The 25,016-nt window shown below is 49.1% G+C and overlaps 1 protein-coding gene and 1 long non-coding RNA gene across 4 annotated transcripts in view; both read right to left on the bottom strand.

Moving 5' to 3' along the window:
• Positions 1 to 2,883: 2,883 nt before the first annotated feature.
• LOC115078693 lies at positions 2,884 to 4,677 on the bottom strand. Its single transcript, XR_003853134.1, has 3 exons — positions 3,805 to 4,677; positions 3,311 to 3,388; positions 2,884 to 3,087 (listed from the first exon to the last, which is right to left on the bottom strand). It is a non-coding gene; the product is annotated as an uncharacterized LOC115078693 (long non-coding RNA).
• A 9,581-nt stretch (positions 4,678 to 14,258) lies between these two features.
• The window catches only part of LOC115078798 (zinc finger protein 501-like), a 71,438-nt gene continuing 60,680 nt past the window's right edge, over positions 14,259 to 25,016 (bottom strand). For 2 of the 3 annotated variants that reach the window (XM_029581831.1, XM_029581832.1), the window contains exon 8: positions 14,457 to 15,342. In XM_029581831.1, the coding sequence (XP_029437691.1) occupies positions 15,219 to 15,342 (124 nt within the window). In that variant the 3' untranslated portion in view covers positions 14,457 to 15,218. Of the gene's footprint in view, positions 15,343 to 25,016 lie in introns of all 3 variants that reach the window. The other variant, XM_029581833.1, reaches the window with a different exon arrangement.

Below are 25,016 nucleotides of genomic sequence, written 5' to 3'. Positions count from 1 at the left end.
CATTCGAAGTGAGATATTTGTGTATCGGGAGACAGTGGCAGATTGGCCTATCAGGGATTCAGGCATCTCCTGGTGGGCCAGTCACCCTGGTCATGTGGTAATTTCAGCTCCTGCTGAGCGATTGCTATGGAACAAGGGAGATATCGGGGCCACATCAGAGCACAGACACTGTTTGCTTCTGATTCCGATGAGAATCATCTTGTGTGGGATTCTCATCATCAGAAATGGAAGACGTAATAGATGAAGGTTTAGCAGGATCAGTTAGTTCTGTTTTAGCCTCCACTTCAGTACTGCAAGTGAGAGATGAAACTGATGAGGAGGAGGAGGAGGAGGAAGAGCAGTCAGCACAGGCACAGAGTGTGACTGATGCCCCTGGCATTGCTTCTCAGGGTACACCCACTACTTCAGCTCCAGTGCCAGCATCCACCCCGAAGGCTATAGAGAAGGGATCACGAAAGACATCTGTGATCTGGAGCCACTTTAAAGTGACGAAGGACTGCATTTTGCTCACTGTAATTACTGTGCCAGGGATATTAGCAGAGGCAAGCAAATGGGACATCTAACTAATTTTGGCATGATGCACCATATGCAGAAGCAACACCCAACAGTAGTGCCAACTGGGGATGGTGGCAGTACTTTCCAGGCAGTGTAAAGTGGTTGAAAAGGAGCAGTCATCCCACGCCCTCAGCCCCTTCTAGCAGGCAGGTGGCAGGCCAACAGCCCCCTGCCAATTGTCAGAAGCGACAACCCACCATGGAAGAAATGGGGTGGTGTTCAGTAACACTATCCCGGGGAAGGAGGCAGGCACTCTCAAAAGTTGTAACCAGAGCATTGGGGAAATGATTACCCATGATGACCAGCCCTTGCATGTAGAGGAGAATGTGGGTTTCAAGCATTTGCTGAAGGTCTTAGTTCCAAATTACAGAGTCCCCTCCAAAACCACATTTAGCAGAAAGGTCATCCCCAGCCCATGCAAGCAGTGTCGCAGTCGCATCCAAGCGCTGCTAGCTAAGGCAGAGGAGACTGTGCATTTTACCTGTGATATCTGGACCGCCATGAATGTTGCACACTCTTACCTCTCCCTGTCTTACTTCTCCCTGACAGCACACTGGTGGGGCCTGGCTGAGGCAGGGGCAGGCAGCAGCTCTATTAGTGAACAAGTATCAGGGTGGAGGTGGGCTTTAATGCACACCAACCTGACGGACGAGGCCCATACCTCAGCCAATATTCTAGCATGCATCAGACAGATGCTGGCGGGCTGGCAGCTACATTAGCGAGACAGGAATCTTCAGTCAGGGTTCTTTATCACAGACAATGGTACAAACATGTTAAAGGCAATATCTGATGGGCACTTTCAGAACATCCAATGTTTTGCACACACACTCTGCACCTGGTAGTGAAGTCATCTCTTGGGTTGGAGTCCAATCACCAAAAGAATGAATACCTGCATACGTTAATAAAGTGCAGGAACATAGCAGCACACTTCCACAGAAGTGTGAAGGCGGAGCAGGTTCTCCGTGAAAAACAGACTGATTTGAGCATGCCTCACAAGCATCTCATTGTCACCCGGTGGAATTCCACCTATATGATGCTGCAGAGGCTAGTGGAGCAGCAGACACCCCTTCATGAACTTGCTGCCCATTTGCTAAGTTAGTTTCGCTCCTGTTATCCATCAGTCACCCCTCCTTTCCCGTCGCAATGGCATCTTCCTAAAGATTATTTAGAAGCTCCATTAGGCATAGCCCTTTGTTGCTATTGTTACTGTTATTATTATTACTTTATTTTTACAATTTTATGTCTAAGTATTATTATATTGTTATACTATAGTGTATTCCTAATGTTCCACATGTCCTTTGTTTCCGCATGTTCATTGTAACTCATGTTTCATTGTATCTGCCCTTTGGCGACAGTTCAGTTTCATGTAAACCGGTGCGATATGTATCCTATACAGGAACATTGGTATATAAACATTAAAAATAAATAAATAAATGGACATAGGTGTGCAGAGTCCCCTAGGGCATCATGATTTGTTAGTTATGAGGCAGCTGGTAAAAATCCTGCAGCCCTTCAAGGATTTCACAGAGGAGCTGAGTTTCAGAAATGCCACCTCGGCTGATATCATCCCTATAGTTAATTTTCTGGAGGAAAATTTGGAGGGCTTTAAACAGGAAGAGGGAATGACAGCAGAGGTGCTGCATTGTCTGGACTTGTTCAGAAGCAGGTGCAAGAGAGATTATGACCTTTCACAAAAGACCGCAGATACGTGCTCGCCGTGTGAAAGGGAAACTCGCCCTACAGTCCAATTGTCTCACATTTGTGAAGGAGCTGCTGTTAGGAATCGTCCGTGAACAGGAGCGCCATAGGCAGAGTCAGATTAGGCATGAAGCAGAGGAGGAAACAGCGGGCACTTCAGAAAGTAGTGCAAGCCCAAGCAGGAGCAGCACTCTGTCAGCGACAGCTAGTACTTCCTCCTCCACTTCAGTACACCAAAGCCATGTTGCCCCTAAAAATTCATCTTTTGTGGAACGGGCTAGAGTAAAAGCAGCTGGCAAGAAGGACTCTCAGCCCACCCAAGCAAAGGAGACACCAGCACAAATGTCAGTGACATGGTATCTCCAAGAGCCCATAGAGAACATGCAGACAGATCCACTGGCCTATTGGGCACACACAAGTCGACTGTCTGCCACACCTAGCCAAAGTGGCTCAGCGATATCTGTCATGTCCACCAACCAGTGTGCCCAGTATTTTCAATGACAGGATATCATGAGCCCTCATCGCTCAAGGCTGGTACCAGAGTTGATGGAAATGCTAGTGTTTTTGAAAATCTGCCTTTGCTTGGGTTTCCAGATTTTCCCTGTGAATGACAAGATAAATAAAAGCAATTGAAATCCTTGCAGCAGCTCCAACTGCCTCCTATGCTCCAGCTAATATCAGCACATGTTCCCGACCTCAAACGCTGTGCCTATCCGTCCAGGCCTTATGTCCCTACAAGGGCCTGCTTTATTAGGATGGAGACGTAAATTAATAAAATCATACCAATGCCCGACTCAGTCCGAGTTTCGCCCCCAACTGGGGCTGCCTCAGGGGCTAGAAACAATAAATACATAATTTCAATAAAAAATCACACAGTAAGACATACATAAATAAATTAAAAACATTAAAAACAAATCAGACAAATACATACTTAAAATTAAGGTACCACTGATAAAAACAAATACACAAATTACAAACCACAGATAAGCCACATGAGCACAATGTAAAGAGTGGGTCACAATAAAATCCAAGTGTAATATTAAAACCAAGTTTATACCTGTAGGCAATGAGTCTCTCTGTATATAGCAAAGAACTGTCTTGTCATAAATACACCAAATATATTTTTTCTGGTGATCTGTAAATCAATAAACAAATAGTGACTCTAAACACAAACGATAAATAGAGCCTGAATTAATGAAAGCGAAGAATCATCATATATACAGGATCTTATGAACCACATACTAGAAGAAACTTATAATTTAGTCAAAACAGTCATGTATATAATATGCCATGCACATTATTATATGTATACTAAATGAAACAAAAAATGTATATATTAAACACTATGTAAAACAGACCATTATCCACAAGGACATAAACTAAATAAAGTGCGTAGTGGAATAATTCACTACCACCAGAGCTGGGGGACTTATATTTCAGTATTACAGTAAACATGCCAATAGTCCAAAAACTACTTACTATGAAATCTTCCCAAAAGAAATTCTTAATTAAAAATTGTAGCGCAGTGATTTTTAAACTAATAGGACTTACATTAGTGCTGAAACAATAGCGAGTGGTCTCCGTTCTGATGCAACAAGGACTTTCTAAGAACACTGAGAGAGCGGTGCAGCCATTTAAATGCGGTTCAAAAACGCGCCAAAACTCATGTCAATCACAACGTTGGGGAGGAGCTCACAAGTACGCGGATGCTGAAATAATCGCGGGTTGTAAAACAAATACAAATAAGCCATAGAAAATATCCTACTTATTCAAAATAATTAACAAGGAATCAACCAGATCACTGACCACTTTCAATGTACATATAAATTATTCCTATGTAAACCACATCCTATATCAAGAAAAGTGCTGTATCATGCAAGATTCTTATATTACTGTGAATGTAAAAAATAATTATGTAAAAGATCCCCTTTACATTCTGTATAGCGACATTCTAACATCTGATGTGCACACTAAAGTCAAGTGATGCAATTCGAGTGGCTGATCGGGTATGGTACTATTGAATTCAAAAACAAATTTGCGTATAATTGTATGAAAAAGATGGTTGTGATGAAGCTTAACTTACTAAATAAATGCCGCTAAGGCTGTGTGCAAGCACTGCGGGAGCAATATGATGATAAGAATCGATTTAAAAACCGCGCTAGACTCTTGTCAATCACGCTAATGGGCGGGGCCGGTGCAAATACCCTGATGTGGAAACAAACGTTAATAGAATACATTGATGTAAAATGTACCACCGTTTGGACTTGATTTAGAACACAATGTTTAGCGGTGGACCTGTTCTTATTAAATAGATGCTAATCAGAGCTATCATTATTACTGCACTACCAATTTGGTTAGCTTCCCTAATTTCTCTTAGCATTTCACTGTCCGTCTCACCATCTTGACCAGGTGGACGGTAGTAGACTCCTATCACTATAGTCTTCCCCGACACACAAGGGATTTCTACCCATAAAGATTCAATTTTGCATTTAGTTTCATGCTGGAAGTTTATCCTGTTGGACTCTATGCCATCCCGGACATAAAGCGCCTCACCATCTCCCGGGTGCTCCTCTCTGTCATTGCGATATAATTTGTACCCCGGTATACCACTGTCCCATTGGTTGTCCTCCTTCTACCATGTCTCTGAGATGCCAATTAAGTCTAGGTCATCATTCACTGCTATACATTCTAGTTCTCCCATCTTACTTCTTAGATTTCTGGCATTAGCATACAAACATTCAAAGTTTTTTTTTTGTTTGTATTTTCATTCTGCTTTTTAATTGATAGGGATGTTAGAATTTTTTTAGCTCAGGTGAGTTTTTAGTTACAGGCACTTGGACTACTTTTCTTATTATTGGAACCTCACTGTCGGGATGCCCTAATTCTAATGCAATTTTAGTATCCTTTGAAGATACTTCTCTCCGAACCATGTACTGCTGAGCGACTGTCCCCTTTGTTCTAGTTTAAAAGCTGCTCTATCTCCTTTTTAAAGGTTAGCGCCAGCAGTCTGGTTCCACCCTGGTTAAGGTGGAGCCCATCCCTTCGGAAGAGACTCCCCCTTCTCCAAAAGGTTCCCCAGTTCCTAACAAAACTGAATCCCTCTTCCTTGCACCATCGTCTCATCCACGCATTGAGACTCAGCAGCTCTGCCTGCCTCTGGTGACCTGCGTGTGGAACAGGGAGCATCTCAGAGAATGCTACCCTGGAGGTTCTGGATTTAAGCTTTCTACCTAAGAGCCTAAATTTGGCTTCCAGAACCTCCCTCCCACATTTTCCTATGTCTTTGGTGCCCACATGTACCACGACAGCCGGCTCCTCCCCAGTACTGTCTAAAATCCTATCTAGGTGATGCGTGAGGTCCGCCACCTTCGCACCAGGTAGGCATGTTACCAGGCGATCCTCACCCCCACCAGCCACCCAGCTATGTACATTCCTAATAATCGAATCACCAACTATGACGGCCGACCTAACCTTTCCCTCCTGGGCAGTATGCCTTGGGGAGATATCCTCAGTGCGAAAGGACAATGCATCACCTGGAGAGCAGGTCCTTGCTACAGGATCCTTTCCTGCTGCACCTGGTTGATGCTCTCCAATCATGAGACCTTCTTCCTCCAAAGCAGCACCAAGGCTGCCAGTCTGAAGTTGGGACTTGGCTACTATGTCCCTGAAGGTCTCATCTATATACCTCTCTGTCTGCCTCAGCTCCTCCAGGTCTGCCACTCTAGCCTCCAGAGATCGGACTTGTTCTCTGAGAGCCAGGAGCTCTTTGCATCGCATGCAAATGTACAACTTCTCACCGGTGGGTAAAAAAATCATACATGTGACACTATGCAAAAGACTGGGAAGCGCCCCTCTTGCTGCTGGACTGCTGCCTTCATCTCAATTTTGATCTATGGCCAACTTCTTTTCAAATTCTCTCTTAGCCTGTCTTATCAATGTCTGACATTTAACTTGCCAATGCTTATGCTTTATCCTATTTTCTTCTAATGGGTCCTTCCTCCAATTTTTGAATGAAGATCTTTTTGACTAAAACAGCCTCTTTCACCTCACCTTTTAACCATGCTGGTAATTGTTCTGCCTTCCTTCCACCTTTCTTAATGCATGGAATACATATGGACTGTTCTTCTAGGATGGTATTTTTTTTTGTTTTTTAACAATGTGCACGCCTGTTGCACACTTTTTACTTTTGTAGCTGCACCTTTCAGTTTTTTCTATTTATTTTTCTCATTTTATCAAAGCTTCTCTTTTGAAATTTTAGTTGAGTCGTGGATTTACTTACTGTCCCCCTTCCAGTGATTAATTCAAATTTGATCACTATTGCCAAGCGGCCCCACCACAAAAGGAAGAGGCCCATACAGCTGCCAATCAACCCTAGCCCACTGGTTGTGGAAGATGAAAAAGGCCCATATGGCTGCCAGTGGAATACCTCCTACTGCTGACTTAAAAAGTAAGATGTCTGTGGAGCCACTGGTAGACCTCATACTGGCAGCAGAAGTCCATATACTGTGCCGGGATCAAAAGAAGGAGCCCATTCGGCAACTCCTCCTCATGTCAGCCCTGTGGTTTTCAAAATTCGTGGGGTATTTCCTCTATGCACATTTTGTGATGCACAAGATGAACATACAGGAAATGCTAGCCATGCGAGTTTTGAATATCACAGAGCCAGCACATGAGGAGTCGTCGCAGATTGGGCTCCTAAAGCTGTGGAGTAACTCCTGCCCTCCTTCCCGCAACAAACAGGGCACAGGTAGCAGTAGTAATAGAGGAGTAAGAGAAGCCTGTATAAGAGACGAAGCCTGTCTTGGGTAGGTGTGGAAGCCTGCTCGGGATATGTGAGAAGAAAATTTGTGCCATCCCCACTAATCCATGACATGCTCAGGGTGATTAGAATGAAAAGTTTTCAGATATGGAGAGCAGAGGATTTTTCTGTCCTTATTAGTTTTAATTTTTAGGTGGCTGATATATCTGCTAGCTCTCTCTCTCTCTCTCTCTCTCTAGAAAGCTTGAGCAAATCACACTATCATGTGTCTGTGGCCACCAGATGGTGCTCTGCCCATTGGGAGGTGCAATGTGCAAATCAATATGCTCTGCAAAGCAGTGTCACAAACACACATAGGCACAGACATCTATACAGACACATGCCCACACACACAGACTATTATTGAGCAGACAACCTGAGCAATGCTAATATGCTCTCTCTGCGAAGCCTCGTCTCTCACGCTCCCACACACTTTGGCAAACAGACTTAGGCACACATAGGCTCACAGAAGTATGCAGCACATGCAAATGCGCAGAAGCACACACAAGCTTGTGCAAGGATGCAAAAGTGATTGCGAGCATGTTTAGCAGTGTGCATAAGCTCCCACATGTACATACACACTCTCACATAGGCAGGCCCAGCAAACACATACACAGGCACACACATAGAGCCTGTTACAGACTAGACAACCCAAGCAATACTGGGCACTTTTCACTAGTTCTGAAATAATTTGCCATTTGGAAACATTTTAAAACTTTTTATACGTATTTGTAATGATTGATTTATATTTCTTGATGTCGCTTGATAATTTACAACTAATAAGATTTCTATTTTTCCATTGCAGTTTCCAGTCCAGTTTCTGTCTACATGTTTCTATTTATACATTATGGTCTTTTTATTCTGTATTTGGTGAGGGTGAGGGTGTTCTATATGTGTATTCTGTTAAGTGTAGTTTCTATGTAGGAATTTACAGCAGCCTGGTTTGATGTTTTCCTAATAGAGGGTGTTTTATGTCCTGGTGTAATATTTGCAGGGGTAGGGTTGTTTCAGTTTGAGTGCTGGCAGTTAATTCTGATTTGGTATGGGAAGTTTATTATATCATTATTGTCATTCAGGTTACTCAATGTTGTCAAGGGCCAAATTTACATCGAACACACATAACAATAGGCCAAATACTATATGGGTTCCAAGTGTCCCTTACGTGCAGGTTTTCTGTGGCACCACAGCAATGCAACTTTTTCTGTACAACAAAATGGTGCTGGTTCCAGGGTGCAGCCAGTGCCATTTTTATGTATCAGTAGGGGGGAGCAGGGGCACCTAGAGATCACTCCTGCTCAGTTTAGACATTTTGGATCTGCAGATGGATTAAGTTACATTCAGAGGATGTGTTAATTTTGAAAGTTTGTACCAGCAGAAGGAGCAGGGCTTTATTCACCAGGGAAATAGAAACTGTCAGACTTGTGCCCTGTCCCAAGTCCTATTGGGAAACAGCAAAAAAAGAAAATTATTCCTTACCTGCTAATTTTCGTTCCTGTAGTACCATGGATCAGTCCAGACGGTGGGTTATGTCCCCCGTCCAGCAGATGGAGTCAGAACAGAGCTCGAGGGTACCGCCTCCTATACCAGCTCACCCTCTGCTGGAGCTCAGTATCATGAATAACAAAGCCCAAAAGAGCAAGAACAAAACAATTTGGATCAAAAACCCTGACGTAAACCAACATCAAGAACAATTAATAGGCAAGACCCAGAACGAGGTCGCCCCCGTCAACTTGTGAGGAGCTGTACAACTCTGATAGAGAACCAGAGAGAAAGAAAGAGAGACAGAAACACGCACATACATCCGAGCAGGGGCACAGTATCCCAGAGTGGTGGGCGTCTGGACTGATCCATGGTACTACAGGAACGAAAATTAGCAGGTAAGGAATAATTTTCTTTTCCCTGTACGTACCAGGATCAGTCCAGACGGTGGGATGTACCCAAGCTTCCCTAAACCGGGTGGGCCCCTGAGAGCCCTGCTCGGAGAACCTGATCGCCAAAAAGCCCAGGGGCTGAAAGCGGCAGGTGTAACCGATAATGCCAAGCAAAGGTATGCAACGACTTCCATGTCGCTGCCCGGCAGATTTCCAGTGGCGAGACGGACCGAGACTCCGCCCAAGACGCGGCTTGCGAGCGTGTAGAATGAGCTCTGACGCCTGTAGGCGGAGCACGACCAGCCCCGATATAAGACGCCGAGATGGCAGCCTTGATCCAGCGGGCAATCGTTGTCTTCGATGCGGCGGAGCCCTTCTTAGGTCCCGACCAGAGCACAAACAGGTGATCGGAAACCCGGAACTCATTGGTAGCCTCCAGGTAACGGAGCAGAGCCCGTTTGACGTCCAAATGACGAAGGGACCTCTCTTCCCCTGGAGAGAACGCCGGAAGTTCCACCATCTGATTCAAGTGGAAGGGAGAAACCACCTTCGGAAGGAAGGATGGTACGGTACGTAGAGAAACCCCCGCATCAGAAAGGCGGAGGTACGGTTCCCTGCAGGAAAGCGCCTGTAGCTCCGAGATGCGACGAGCCGAAGAAATCGCCACCAGGAAAACAGTCTTCATAGTGAGGTCCTTGAGGGAAGCCTCCTGCAGTGGCTCGAAAGGAGCGCCCGTCAGGGCCCGGAGAACTAGGTTAAGGCTCCACGACGGGCAGGGATCTCGAACCGGAGGCCGAAGATGCTTAACCCCCTTCAGGAAAAAAGCGATATCCGCTTGGAGAGGTAGAGAAACCTCTGTCTGTACTAGGGCATTCAGGGCCGCCACTTGTACTCGGAGAGAATTGTATGCCAGGCCCTTATCCAATCCGTCTTGCAAAAACTGAAGAATTAGGGGAACCTTTGCTTCCGTCGGGTGGGTCCCATGACCAACACACCAGGACTCGAAGACCTTCCACACTCGCCCGTAGGCAACAGAGGTCGAGGGCTTACGAGCCCTGAGCATCGTTGAAATCACCGCCTCCGGATAGCCTCGGCGGCGGAGTCGGCGCCATTCAAAAGCCAGGCTGCAAGACAAAAGAGTGCCGCCTGCTCGAAAAATACCGGACCCTGATGCAGGAGCCGGGGAAGATGACTCAGACGGACCGGGCCGTCCACCGCCATGTGGAGTAGATCCGCGAACCAAGGCCGCCATGGCCATTCCGGGGCCACCAGGATTACGGGACCGCAGTGGTTTTCGATTCTTTGGAGGATCTTGCCCACCAATGGCCAGGGAGGAAACACAGAGGAGCTGACCTGTCGGCCACGGTAATACTAGAACATCCACCCCCTCCGCGCCGCGCTCCCTTCTGCGACTGAAGAAGCACGGGGCCTTAGCGTTGAGGGCTGTAGCCATCAAGTCCAACCGTGGCGGTCCCCAGCGTTGAACCAGGAGGTCCATCGCCTCGGCGGAGAGAGACCATTCGCCGGGGTCCAACCGCTGACGACTCAGGTAATCCGCCTGAATGTTGTCTACCCCGGCGATGTGGGAGGCTGTGAGACGTACAAGATGGAGTTCCGCCCATGCCATCAGGAGCGTGGTTTCCGCGGAGACCTGCTCGCTCCGCGTCCCGCCTTGACGATTGATGTAAGCCACTGTCGTCGCGTTGTCCAAGAGAATTCGTACCTCCCTGTCCCGAACCAGGGGGAGGAAACGCTGAAGCGCCAAACGTACCGCCCTGGTCTCCAGACGATTGATTGGCCACCTTGCCTCCTCCGGGGACCACATCCCCTGTGTGGCGCTTCTGCCGCAGACGGCGCCCCAACCCACGAGGCTGGCGTCGATTGTCACTACCACCCAGGAGGGGACTTCGAGCGAGACGCCGCGGGCCAGATGAGCCGGAACCACCACCAGTTCAGACTGTCCCGAGCCGACTGAGGGAGGGGCAGAACTACCTGATACTCCTGCGACACAGGTTTCCAGCGAGATAGCAGGGACGCCTGCAGTGGCCGTAGGTGTGCAAACGCCCAGGGCACCATGTCGATGGTGGAAGCCATCACTCCCAGAAGCTGAAGATAATTCCACGCTGTAGGGTCCGACAAGGCCGCAAAACGATGGATGTGTTCCCTCAGGGAGATAGCCTTGTCCGGACGCAGGAACACCATGCCCAGTTGCGTGTCGAAGGTTGCTCCCAGGAAATCCAAGCGTTGAGATGGAACGAGGAAACTCTTGGGGAGGTTCACCATCCAGCCCAGGGAGCGAAGCACCTCCAAGACCCTGGCCACCGAGTCCTGACCATGCGAGAAAGACTTTGCCCGCACCAGCCAGTCGTCCAGGTAAGGATGCACTAGTATACCCTCCTTCCGAAGGGCCGCCGCCACTACCACCATGATCTTGGTGAACGTTCGCGGAGCCGTTGCGAGTCCGAAGGGTAGGGCCCGGAACTGAAAGTGTTGACCGAGAATCTTGAAGCATAGGTAACGCCTGTGGTCCGGACGTATCGGGATGTGCAGGTACGCCTCCGTCAGATCCAGGGAAGCCAGGAACTCGCCCTGATGAACTGCGGCAATCACGGATCGCAGCTTTTCCATGCGGAACCGGTTGACCCGCAGAGAGCGGTTCACCTCCTTCAAATCCAGTATGGGCCGGAACGAACCGTCCTTCTTGGGCACCACGAAGTAGATGGAATAATGGCCCGAGCCCACCTCGCCGAAGGGAACGGGAACGATAGCCTCTATGGCCTGCAGCCGGTCTAGTGTCTGTTGAACCGCCACCCTCTTGAGGTCGGAGCCGCAAGGAGAGAAGAGAAACCTGTCCCGAGGGGGGCGGACAAACGCCAAGGCGTAACCGTATTGGATGGTGTCCAGGACCCACTGGTCTGAAGTAACCTTTGCCCACTCCTCTACGAATTGTGTGAGTCGGCCTCCAATGGGCGGGCAGGAGGAGTGGGCCGGTCTGGCATCATTGAGCAGATTTGGCGGGGGGTTCCCCTGCCCCGAGCCCTCCCTCGAGGGCCTTCGCCCTCGAAAGGAGCGCGACCACGGCTGCGGTCTACTCGAAGCTGTGCGAGAACTTGGCTGCCGGTACGATCTGTAGCGCCTCTGCGCCCGAGCCCTGGTTCTGGTGGAAGCAAAAGCTCGGTAAAGTCTCTGCCGATCCTCGGGTAGACGATGCACCGAGTTTTCCCCCAGAGACTTGATGATCTGATCCAGGTCATTTCCGAAGAGGAATTTCCCCCGAAATGGAAGGGACCCCAGGCTCGACTTGGAGGAGGTGTCCGCAGACCAATTCCGGAGCCACAGGAGTCTACGAGCCGCCACCACAGACACCATGGACCGGGCCAGGACGCGAAAGAGGTCATACAGAGCATCCGCCCCGTAAGCGATGGCAGATTCCAGGCTGTCGGCCTGAGCGGCTTCATCCGGCGGCAACTGCTGCGACGTTAGGAGCTGCTGGACCCAGAGAAGACTGGCCCTCTGGGTCAAAGAAGTGCACATGACGGCGCGCATCCCTAAGGCGGAAACCTCAAAAACCTTCTTGAGGAACGTCTCCAACTTGCGGTCTTGCGTGTCCCATAGGGCCGTTCCGCCAGTAACTGGGATCGTAGTCCGCTTAGTCACCGCCGAGTCCACCTTTGGGAACCGGACGAGATCCAGGAAATCCTCCGGCAGCGGGTACAATTTCTCTATGGCCCGGGCGACCTTCAAAGATGCCTCCGGGACGTCCCATTCCCCGGTGAGGAGCTGAAGAGAAACGACTCATGGAACGGGAAAAGCCTTAGCCCTAGGCCTGAGGGCCGCCAGAACCGGGTCCCTTTTTTGGAGCACGTCGCAACCGCTGGGGCCACAGGTGCCGGGGGATCCGGCGGAGGGTCCAGATCGAGCTCTTGCAAGGTCCGTTGTAGTAAGTCCTCCAATTCTTCCTTGTGGAAAATGCGCAGGGCTCGCGGATCGTTGCCTTCGGCCTGCCCCTCCGAATGCGCAGGATCCGGAGGGTCCGAGGGGTCAGGGCCCGAAGGGAAAGCCGCTCCCACCGCAAGCGACTGGGATGGCAAAGCTGCGCTTCCTGTGGCCGTCCCAGGTGGAACCAGGGACCCGGGGGCGGGGACCGCGAGCTTGGCGATCTTGGGCGCAGGAGGTCCCGCGGGAGCACCCCCCGGATCCGCCAGGCCTTGTAAATAGGCCGTGTGCATCTTCAGGATGAAGTCCGGTGAAAAAAACGGCAGACCGGGCGAAGGCGCAGCAGCAGGATCCCCTTGTGGAATCCGGGCAGACAGGCCCTCCTCGGGGCCCCGGTGCAGGCGGGGGGCTCCCCGAACTGCGTCCTTCTCATCTGGAGAGTGGTTCGCGCTGAACTCCTCTTCTAAAATGGCCGCCGTTCCCGCCATTGCCGAGAACGTGGCCGGCCCGCGCTTCCCTGGCTGCGGAGAGGGGGGCGCTGGGCGCGAATCCGAGCCGTGTGCAACGCCTTCCCCGTCGGGGAGGCAGCGCGGACAGACTCCCTCGTTGGAGAAACGAGACCCCGCCTCGCCGCAGGTCTCGCAACGAGACCAGCGCGGCATAAAGAAAGAAACGCCGCCGCGGTGTAGCCTCGGGGGGGGGGGGGGGGGCCGAAATGAAAAACCAGCGCGGGGGGGCCTGAGGGCCGACACAACCCGCCCGACTGGTCCTTAGGCGCCGGCGGGAAGACCGCTGCCGGCGCGCCCAGGCCCGAGGTAAAATTCGCCGGGCCGCAGGGACCATCGGAGGAGGTATGCAGAAACCTGTTGTCCCGGCCACCGCCGAGAAAAGAAACAGCTGAAATGGAAATAAAGCACACTTACCCCAAGCGTAAGTAAAACAAGCTGCAGGAGGAGACAGAACAGAGAAAACAAAGCACTCCTCCTCAAAATTACTGACAGGAAAGATTTCCTTTTTACTTTTTTTTTTTTTTTTTAAATAACTTGATCCAAATTGTTAGCACCAAAAGAAATGACAGAATAGACTCAAAGGAGTGAAAATAAAAACTCAAAACCTGTCACTCTGGGGAAGCACTGATTCCCCAACTCACATCTGCTGGAGTCAGAAAGATACTGAGCTCCAGCAGAGGGTGAGCTGGTATAGGAGGCGGTACCCTCGAGCTCTGTTCTGACTCCATCTGCTGGACGGGGGACATAACCCACCGTCTGGACTGATCCTGGTACATACAGGGAATTCAGTGTTAAAAGAAACACAGCGCAGTACTTGTTCGCACAGGGCAGCACAAACTCTAGAGCTCGCGCTGATCAAGGTACTTAAGGATAATGGTAGATTGTATATATCGATTTACCATAAGTCTATTGATCATAATAATCTATTAAATTTGAAACCGTTCATCTTTGATGTCTCTATATAAGTCTAGTGGTCAATTATTGAGAACGTGATGGCTTTGGTCAGAAGTGAAAGAATTTAAAGTGCAAACACAGATGTTAGCGAGGAGATCTTAAGAGCAGGGATATCCAGTATCAGTGATTAAAACAGCTTATAAGAGAGCACTTTTTGCTAATAGGTTTTTATTCTTAACATATAATTGGTCACAAGTGGCACAGTGGCAGATATGTATATAGTGGCACTCTGATCAAGCAACAGTGGTGGCTGAAATTATACACAAACACTGGCATGAATGATTTAGGGACTAGCCCTGTTTTGCCTACTTAAGGACTAAACATTAAAGAACAAACAATGAGAGTGCTATTACCAATAAAAAAAAAACCCTACAGATGCGCGCACACAGCAAAGTCATCCATGCGGAGGAGGCTTCCATTCTGCATAGACAATGCTAGGAGACGTTTGGTAGCAACTGCAGTCAGGAGACAGAGTGAAGCTTCCTGGATATACAGACTGTCCAGCAGCTTGGGTATTGTGTGTTATAATTAGCCCTTGATCCATGACAGATGCGGGCTGCAATAAAAGAGCTGTTAGAATAACTTTACAAAACACTGGAGCTGCATAAGGACTCAGAAATTCACTGCACCAATGGTACAACATTGTGAGAAGGGCCATAGGTTTGATGTTTTAAGGTGGACTGTCATTGAGCAGATGCAATCATCATGGACAACCAATGAGAGGGAATCACGATTAAATGAGAGAGAACAGTTTGGGATTTAGAGGTTGAGATGTAAGTGTTCAACCAGAGATGACGTGATATACATTGATTTAAAGGTATACACAAGTGGTGGATGCAGGGTTAACTCATGAAGGCAATGAGGAGCATAATCTAGGAGTATCAGATGGCTCACTTGTCACAGTATACATTTGAAATGCTGTGCTCTTCCTTTTTTTTGTAGAGACACTATCCATAGAAAGATGGATGATCTATGTGAAAATCCCCCTGCTGCGGAAAGAGTTTTGAAACACAGAACCACGCTGGGGAAGGAATGAAAGATAAGTCACATTAATCTAAGTATACAGACATGTTTTATTTGCAAAAAATAAAATTTTCAAAAAATATGAAATGACTAAAAGGACCAGCGATTATAACATGGGCTGGTGAAGAGAAACCATAGCAGGCTAACACTGAAAACAGCTGGCTGTCCTATGCATGATGGTCCTTCAACACTTAGAAGCAGAGTGAAGAAGCAATAAGCTTTAAGCAGACAAGGAAGAAATTCCAATTCATATTATCTTACATCCCCCCCCCACCACACCTCTATATCACAATCATTGCTGCTTTTCTGTACACCTCCTCCACACAGCCTGCTAATTACTAACCTAAACGACACATCTTTCAACACTCACTCATCCACACTCCTGCTACAGCACTCCACTTCATCATCCAATTCTAACTTCTGCACCTCTAGATCCCTATCGGCATCATCCTCACCCCTTCCATTCCACCTCTTAGGTGCTACACTCCATCCCTTACCTTAAAACCCCTGCAGCCAGAATACCACACCTCTGCTGTTTCTTCTCCGGCACACACCTCCACCATGTCTGCACACTTTTTACTATGACCATCCAACCTATCCCTATGCTTGAAGCTTCTCTATACCCTCCATTCCATTCCCCTACCAAATGCCACTACTCTCTCTTTCCTCTTGCTACCTGTACTGCTATCATTTTACCCCACCCTCCTCATGTCACCCTCTCTTCTCCACACCCAGAGCTGCCATTTTGTTCTCCAACCAGTACCGCTGTTTACTTCTGCTCTTCCAGCACCACTTTTTCTCTTTTTCCTCTCTAGCAGGCCAATGCAATATGGACGCGCTAAAAACGGGCATCCAAACTGGGCACGTTTTTTTTTTTTAACGCGCTCGCACAATCACATAAGAACATAAGAACATGCCAAACTGGGTCAGACCAAGAGTCCATCAAGCCCAGCATCCTGTTTCCAACAGTGGCCAATCCAGGCCATAAGAACCTGGCAATTACCCAAAAACTAAGTCTATTCCATGTTAAGTACCTCTCCTGGGTGCCCGATACAATATGTAAATGAACTAAAAAGAACAAGCTAGGGATAAATTGTAAGTCCCTAGCGCATCCCTGGCATCAGGTGCCCAGGAGACATGGCTGTGCGTGGGTTAGGAAAACAGACGCTCAATTTACAAGCGTCCGTTTTTTTCCCGCAGCAGCTATTTTACCTGCACAATATGCACACACAATCTACATAGCACAGAGCTTGTATATAGGAAAATTAGTTTCTTACCTGATAATTTTCCTTCCTGTAGTACCATGGATCAGTCCAGACACCTGGGTTTTGCCTCCCCTCCAGCAGGTGGAGACAGAGATGTTTTTCAAAACAACCCTGCCATATATAGTGAGGTGCCACCCATGGTCCCTCAGTCTTAATGTCAAAGCAGCATGGAACAAAACCAACCCATATACATAACAATAACAATGCTCAGGAAACCCCAAACGGGAACAGAACGAGCAGAACCAATAGAACAAGCGATACTGTAGCAGAAACAGTCAGAAAGAAAAACTAACAGGATCCGAGCGGACTCTCCGTTACTTCAATATACACCGAAGAGGGTGGGGCTCTGGACTGATTCGTGGTACTACATGAACGAAAATTATCTGGTAAGAAACTAATTTTCCTTTCTCTGTACATACCCGGATCAGTCCAGACACCTGGGATGTACCAGAGCCAACTTTACTGAGGGTGGGAGCCGGAGAGGCCCACACGGAGCACTCCTTCTCCAAATCCCCCAGCATCCGAAGCTCGCACATCCAATCTGTAATGCCTTACAAAAGTGTGCAAAGATTTCCAAGTAGAAGCCCTGCAAATTTCCTGGGGCGAGACGGTGACATTCCGCCCAAGAAACAGCCTGTGACCGTGTAGAATGAGCGCGAAGCCCCACCGGTACCGTCTTCCCACGCAGTAAGTACACGGAACCGATGGCTTCCTTCAGCCAACGAGCTATTGTAGTCTTGGAGGCCATCCCCCCTTTATGTGGACCATTCCATAAGACAAAGAGATGATCGGAGACCCGGAAAGGATTTGTTACTTCTAGATATCAAAGCAGAGCCCTGCGGACATCCAGTTTCCGTAAGTCCTTGGCTACTGGCGCCAATCGATCCACATCAGCGAATGAGGGAAGTTCGATGGACTGATTCAAGTGAAAAGACGACACCACCTTTGGAAGAAAAGATGGGACCGTTCGCAATGAGACCCCTGAATTAGAAATCCGCAAGAAAGGTTCCCGGCACGATAACGCCTGCAATTCGGACACCCGGCACGCCGAAGAAATTGCCACCAAGAATACCACTTTCAGCGTGAGATCCTTTAAAGTCGACCGCTTTATAGGCTCAAAAGGTGGTGCACACAAGGAGGAAAGCACCAAATTAAGGTTCCAGGAAGGACATGGATGGCGAAGTGGAGGGCACAAGTGCTTTGCCCCACGTAAAAAACGAGCCACATTCGAGTGTAATGCCAACGCTACCCCCTGGACCTAACCTCTGAGACAACCGAGTGTCGTAACCCGAACACGGAGAGAACTACAGGAGAGACCCTTAGAAAGCCCTGCTTGCAGAAAACCGAGAATGTCAGAAACCAACGCCCGCGTAGGATCTACTGCGCGAGCCGAACACCAATCCTCAAAGACCTTCCAGACCCTGACATAAGCTAGAGAAGTAGACCGTTTTCGTGACCGCAATAATGTGGCCACCACCGCATCCGAATAACTTTTTTAACCGTTGCCTCTCAAAAGCCAGGCCGCAAAACAAAAGCGATCTGCCTCTTCCAAACAGACGGGGCCTTGATGAAGAAGAGCTGCGGACTCCCGAAACTGCAGGGGAGCCATGGTGGAGAGATTGAGCAGGTCCGCAAACCAAGGACACTTCGGCCATTCTGGGGCTACCACAATCACTTCTACTGGATGGAGCTCAATTCGCCTGATCACTTTGCCGATCAGCGGCCAAGGAGGAAACACGTACAGTAAGATGTTTGCCGGCCAGGGAAGAACCAGGGCATCGACCCCCTCGGTCCCTGTCTCTCTGCACAGACTGTAGAACCGTGGAGCTTTGGCATTCTGAAATGTGGCCATCAGATCCATGCATGGCGTGCCCCATCGCTCGCAGATGAGCTGGAAGGCCTCATAGGCCAATTTCCACTCTCCAGGGTCGAGATGGTGACGACTGAGGAAGTCCGCCTGTATGTTGTCCATGCCTGCAATGTGAGAAGCCGCAATGCTGACGAGATGCTGTTCTGCCCAGTGCATCAACTGTTGCACTTCCGTCGCCACCAGGCGACTCTTGGTTCCTCCTTGGCGATTGATGTAGGCCACTGTAGTCGCATTGTCTGACAAGACTCTGACCGACTTCCCCTGAAGGAGCGGGAGGAAGGCCTGCAATGCCAGAGCCACTGCCCTGCTCTCCAAGCGGTTGATTGACTACTGAGATTGATCTCTGGACCACTGTCCCTGCACCGACTTTCCCAGACAAACCACTCCCCATCCGAAGAGACTGGCATCCGTGATGACAACCGTCCAGTCGGGCATTACCAGGGGAACTCCACTCTCCAGGTGTGCCGAGACAAGCCACCAGTTGAGGCTGGCTCTCATGGAGCCCGTAAGCGGAAGCGGCAAGTGGAACTATTCCGACACTGGATTCCAGCGGGACAGCAATGCTGATTGTAAGGGATGCATACGAGTTAAGGCCCAGGGGACTAATTCCAGAATGGACGTCATGGATCCCAAGACTCTCAAGTAATCTTTCACCCTGGGCAGCCGCATTGACAACAAGTCCCTCACCTGTCCCTGAAGCTTGACTATCCGCTCCGTGGTGAGGAAGACTCTCCCCTGCGCCATGTCGAACCGCCCTCCTAGGAGCTCCAGCGACTGCGAGGGAACAAGATGACCCTTGGCACGGTTGACCACCCAACCGAGTGAACTCAAGAGCTGAAGCACCCGGCTGATATCCAGAGAAGCCAGGAACTCTCCTTGCCGTACAGAGGCGATGATGGACCGAAGGGTCTCCATCCGGAAACGAGGTACCCGAAGACATCTGTTGACTCTTTTCAGATCTAAGATTGGTCGGAAAGTACCTTCCTTCTTGGGGACTATGAAGTAAATGGAGTAGCAGCCCCGGAATCGTTCCGCAGGCGGGACTGGTGTTATCGCCCCAAAGTCCAAGAGGCGCCTGAGTGTGCCATGTACCGCCTCCAGCTTTTCTCGGTACGCGCACGGAGAGACCAGGAATTTGTCCCGAGGGCGCTGTACAAAATCTAAAGTGTAACCTTGACTTATCACTGTGAGGACCCACTGGTCCGACGTCAGTTTGGTCCATTCTCGAAAAAGAGCGATAGTCTGGCCCCCACGTTTGGTACTTGATGGATCACAGGAATGGAGGAATGGACAGGCAGGATCTCAGTGCAAGGCCTTAGCCCCCGCCGCCGGTTGCGGGTTGCCCGGTCTGCCAAAGCGCCTGCCTCGAAAGGACTGAGGCCACGATTGCTGCCTGTTGGAACCTGGGCGAAAGGAGGAACCGGACGACCTTGCCGGACGGGGTTTCCTTGAACCACGAAAACGAGACCTGGGTCTGTCCTCCAGCAGTTTGTGAACCTTGTTCTCCCCCAGCGATTAGATCAGTGTCTTCCAACTCCTTGCCGAACAAAAACTTCCCTTTGAAAGGTAATGAACCAAGGTGCGCCTTGGACGAGACATCAGCCGCCTAATTGCGGAGCCAGAGGAGTCTTCGTGCGGAGACAGCGGACACCATGGATCTCGCTGACGTGCGCAGCAAATCGTAGAGAGCATCCGCGCTATAAGCAATGACCCCCTCCAGCCTGTTCGCCTGAAGAGCCTCCTCCTCGGAGAGATCGGCGCTGGCCTGGAGCTGTTGAGCACGCAGCACAAAATTACTGCAGATCGCAGCCTGGACTCCCAGTGCTGACACCTCGAACACCTTCTTGAGCTGTAGCTCCAACTTTCTTGTCCTGCAAGTCCTTGAGAGCTGTAGCTCTCGTAACTAGGATAGTGGACTTCTTGGTTACTGCAGACACCGCTGCATCCACCTTCGGGACTCTCAGCAGCTCCAATGCCTCCTCCAGTAGAGGATATAGCTTGTCCATTGCTTTACTGACCTTCAACCCCAGATCCGGGGTATCCCATTCACGAAAGAGGAGATCCATTGCCGAGAAGTGAAAAGGAAAGGACACTGATGGACCTCTGAGTCCTAGCAATACAGGATCCATAGCCCCCAGCCAGAACTCCGCCGGCGGGGCATCCACGCCTAACTCGCTGAGGATGGCCAGAATAAGCGGATTCAGCTCATCTCTTTTAAAAATGTGGACCACCATAGCGGAACTCCCCGGCCTCCCTCCTGCGGTGGATTAGCATCCTCATCAAACCCGCCCCCCCCCCAGGGGTTTGGGTGATGATCTGGTTCATCCTGGGACGTGGAGTCTGAATCCGTCCCCGGAGGTACAGACCCGTAAGGGCCTCTTGCTCTTAGGACGGTCCGCCCCCTCCCCAGAGTCTGCACGCTTCCACAGCTTTTTATGAGAAGCCTGTGAAGAGAATTTTTCCCTATACCTTCCAGCCTTTCTCTCAAAGGCCTTGTGCATCAGCAGGACAAACTCCGAAGAAAAGGAGGAATCAGACTCAGGAGAAGTATAATCAGCCCCCTCGAGGTCACTCTCAATTGCAGGGAGAATAGGGGTCGCAGGCACCTCCCTCTTGGGGAGAATTTGCTGTGGAGATAAGGAAGGTGGTGAAAACCCCTCCCCCATCGCGTCCCGCATGGCTGCCCGAAGGGTATACAAGATGGCCTCTGTTCCCGCGCTCAGCAGGAACGGATCAGCTGGGCCGGGCCGGCTGCCTGGAGCTTCGTGGAGGACCGAGGAACCATCTGGCGATCTCCCTGGGGCAAAACGAAGAGACCTTCCCCTCCGGGCAAGCAAGCCACACACACAAAGGCCCTCCCTGGAAAGGCGTGCATGCGCCGAGCTGCAGGCACGGCAAGCCAAACCCCGAGGTATCCTTGCCGCGGCAGGGAAAAGTATAGAATACAAAATAGAAGACCGAATAGAAGGCGCGGCAAAAAGGCGCAGTATGGCTGAGGAATAGAGAAATAACGGAGAGACAGCGCAGCAAAAAGTAACACAGATTTTTTTTTTTTTTAAGACTTGCCCGATCGCTGTCCCGGGTTCTGTAACAGGGCCTGCTCCTGTAGGGGTGAGTGAGCCGGGCTCCCCGATATCACCCCGACGCTGCTGATCACCCAAGGCAGAGTCCTCGACCCTTACAAGCAGCGGTCTCAACTAGGAGGGATGGTCCCCTCAGGACCTAGCAACCTCCTGGAAGATTGACAGAACCGCCATCCTTCCTCAGCTTCTAACCAAAAAAAAAATTTATTTTTTTTTTTAAATAAATTAAACGCACAGACTCCCAGAAATATACCAACACTACTACCCTAAGCACTAATTATCATCAGGTAATCAGCAGAGACCATGGGATTTTGCACCTCCGCCACCTGCTGGAGACAAAGTAAGACTGAGGGACCATAGGTGGCACCTTGCTATATATGGCAGGGTTGTTTTGAAAAACTTCTGTCTCCACCTGCTGGACGGGAGGCAAAACCCAGGCGTCTGGACTGATCTGGGTACATACAGGGAATGTGGGTATATATTGTGTGCCCCTCAATTTTTTTTTGGCATGGTGCTGCTTTCGGTAGTGCTTCCTACTTAGTGTCACGATGATACTAAGTAGGAGGAACCACAGAAAAATACGTTTTGGTTTGTTTTTTTTTTAAACTTGAGCCCTTAACATGAGGGAGACTTAAGCCTGCTCCAGCGTAGGCATAAATTTTACAGGTAAAAATGTGCACGTCGGACACATGGGGATTTTTTGCATTGTGGGGTAATAGCTAATAGCCTCATCTACATGGCATTTAAATGAGATGATCATGATTAACTAAGCTCTTGTTTGGACATATGGTTTGAACACACTAATCCCTTATAACATCAGGGGATATGGACGCGCATCCAACCACTTAAGCTGTGCGCTGGGCTGGGCGCACTTTATTGCATCAGCTTGTAATAGTGTCAGTACTTACTCTTGTCTGCTGCCACACCTAATACTCAGGCCGATACAGAAAGAAACGCAGGAGAGCGGGCGAGCGCCTAGGCCAGTGTCATGTGCGCGTGATACAGTAAATAAAATTATGCTAATTAGGGCCCGCGGTAAAAGGAGGCGCTAGGGACACTAGTGTCTCCCTAGCGCCTCCTTTTTGACAGGGGGTTTGACAGCCGACGCTCAATTTTGCCGGCGTCAGTTTTCGGACCCGCTGACAGCCATGGGTTCGGAAACTGGACGCCGGCAAAAGTGAGCATCCGGTTTTCAACCTGCGAGCTGATTTTAAATTTTATTTTTTTATTTTTACTTTCGAGACCTCCGATTTAATAGTGCCATGATATTAAGTCGGAGGGTATACAGAAAAGCAGTTTTTACTGCTTTTCTGTACACTTTCCCTGTGCCGAGAGAAATTAATGCCTACCTTTGGGTAGGCGCCAATTTCTGAAAGTAAAATGTGCGCACTGTACTGTATCGGCCTGACTGCTTTCTCCCCTTCCTTAGTCCTGCCACTCCTTTTCCCATCTCAAAACACCATAACCAGTCTCCTTTCCTCCCCAGCCCCTCATTTCAGTTGCCTTCTTTTTCTCCTCCTTTCTATTCACTTACAATTCTATCTCTTCCCCACCATCTGGCCCCACGAGTCTCTTCTTCAGCCCTTCCCCCCTCTCCCAAGGTGTAGGTGCTCGTCCTCTTCCTTTTCATCATTATGCACTGTTTTCTGCATCTTGATTTACCTTCAGATCCACCCTCTGCTGCTTAACCATATCCAACCTTACCCCTGCTCCATACTCCTCATAGTCACTGCTCTTCTGCTGTTGCGCCCTTTCCTCATTCCATCTTTTCCTGCCACTTGCTCTTCATCTCCATTCAATTAATGCCACTAACTCGCTCTTATCTCACTGGTGCCTGCTGTTTCTCACCTCTCCTTTAAATCTGCTGCTGCTGCTTTCTGTTCCCCAACATTGAATTCTCCACAACTCCTCCTCTGCAGCTGCTCATTTCCTTTCCCCATTCCACCTATCCTGTTTTTCTGTACCCTCACCTAGTATGGCTACTTATCCTCAGTTAGATCAGAGCCTTGGAAAGAAGATTTATTAGTTGATTATATACGGCCCGACTCTGGCCAAAGTTTCACCTTTTTTTATTTTAAGGCTGCATTTTGAAGGACTAGCCACTAATCTACACAAGTGATTAAACAAGAAAGTACATTCCATAACTATATATGGTGCCCGGAGATGCACTCTTTAATTAGCTTGAATTAAGAGCCCCTGATAAAATAAGATAAGATGATAAGAAATTGCCATGCTGGGTCAGAGCAAGGGTCCATCAAGCCTAGCATCCTGTTTCCAACAGAGGCCAACACCAGGCCACAAGAACCTGGCAATTACCCAAACACTAAGAAGATCCCATGCTACTGATGCAATTACTAGCAGTGGCTATTCCCTAAGTCAACTTGATTAATAGCTGTTAATGGACTTCTCCAAACCTTTTTTGAGCCTTAAAATAAAAAAAAAAAGGCGAAACTTTGGCCAGAGTCGGGCTGTATATAATCAACTAATAAATCTTCTTTCCAAGGCTCCGGTCTAGCTTTGTTTTTTTACATCTGTGGCTTTTCTTGACCGCTTACCCTACTGTTTTATGGGTACTTATCCTCAGTGCCTGCCAATTTCTCCTCATTCCTCAATTAATCTACCACTCTCCCACAATGCTGTGCTGCTGCTGCTCTTTCTTCCTCAGCCTGGAAGGTCTCATATTCCATTTTCTAGCATTATTCTCTCTCCTCCTCTACATAATACATATTATTCTCTCTTTTAGCGCACCAGGCACCACTACACTCTTTCCTCGCCCCTTTTCTTTGTTTTCACTACTCACATTCAGGCTTCTTCCTGCTGCCCTCTCTCAACACTTATGCATTCAGCTGAGCCATGCAACGCGGATAGTTAGGTACTGTTGGAGATCAGCCAGCACCGACTGCCAATACCCTATGGTTCAAACTTACTCTGCTGAGTGTGCAGGGTCCAGGGAAATGCAAGATGAGCCAAAAACACTAAAAGGTAGGAAGAGAGGGGAAGTAAACAAGGAAAAATGGGAAAGTTTAGTGGAAAGAAGGGCAGGTTGGAGATGGAAATAAAACAGAATTATAGGAGATAAGCAGAAGACAGAAGGCATAAAGTAGCCCAGGAAATGTACAGAGGCAAAGAGGTGATGGGACATTCAATGATGAGAGAAAGAAAGAAAAAAAAATGGAGTCTGGGCAGTGGAAGAGGGACAAAGATGCAGATACTTCTGAGAGAGAGGAAGAAAGGTGGAAGAACAGAAAGGAGGAGGAATCTGAAGACAGATTGCATTGGACAAGCTAGAACAGGGAGAGAGACCAGCAGGGTCCACCATGGCACAGCTTGAACCAAGCAGCCCCAGACCCCTAACAGTCCACCCTACAAGCTTGCTCCTGGGAGGAGCCACCAGTGTGGAAAGAAGTGGCATTGAGGCCCACGGTGCCTGGTGGACACCACTGGAAGCCTGTGG

The sequence above is a fragment of the Rhinatrema bivittatum genome, chromosome 16 (genome assembly GCF_901001135.1).
Source record: "Rhinatrema bivittatum chromosome 16, aRhiBiv1.1, whole genome shotgun sequence".
NCBI classification, from domain to species: domain Eukaryota; kingdom Metazoa; phylum Chordata; class Amphibia; order Gymnophiona; family Rhinatrematidae; genus Rhinatrema; species Rhinatrema bivittatum.
Note: the sequence above shows the minus strand (reverse complement) of the source record. Positions and strands in the feature narration are given on the sequence as shown.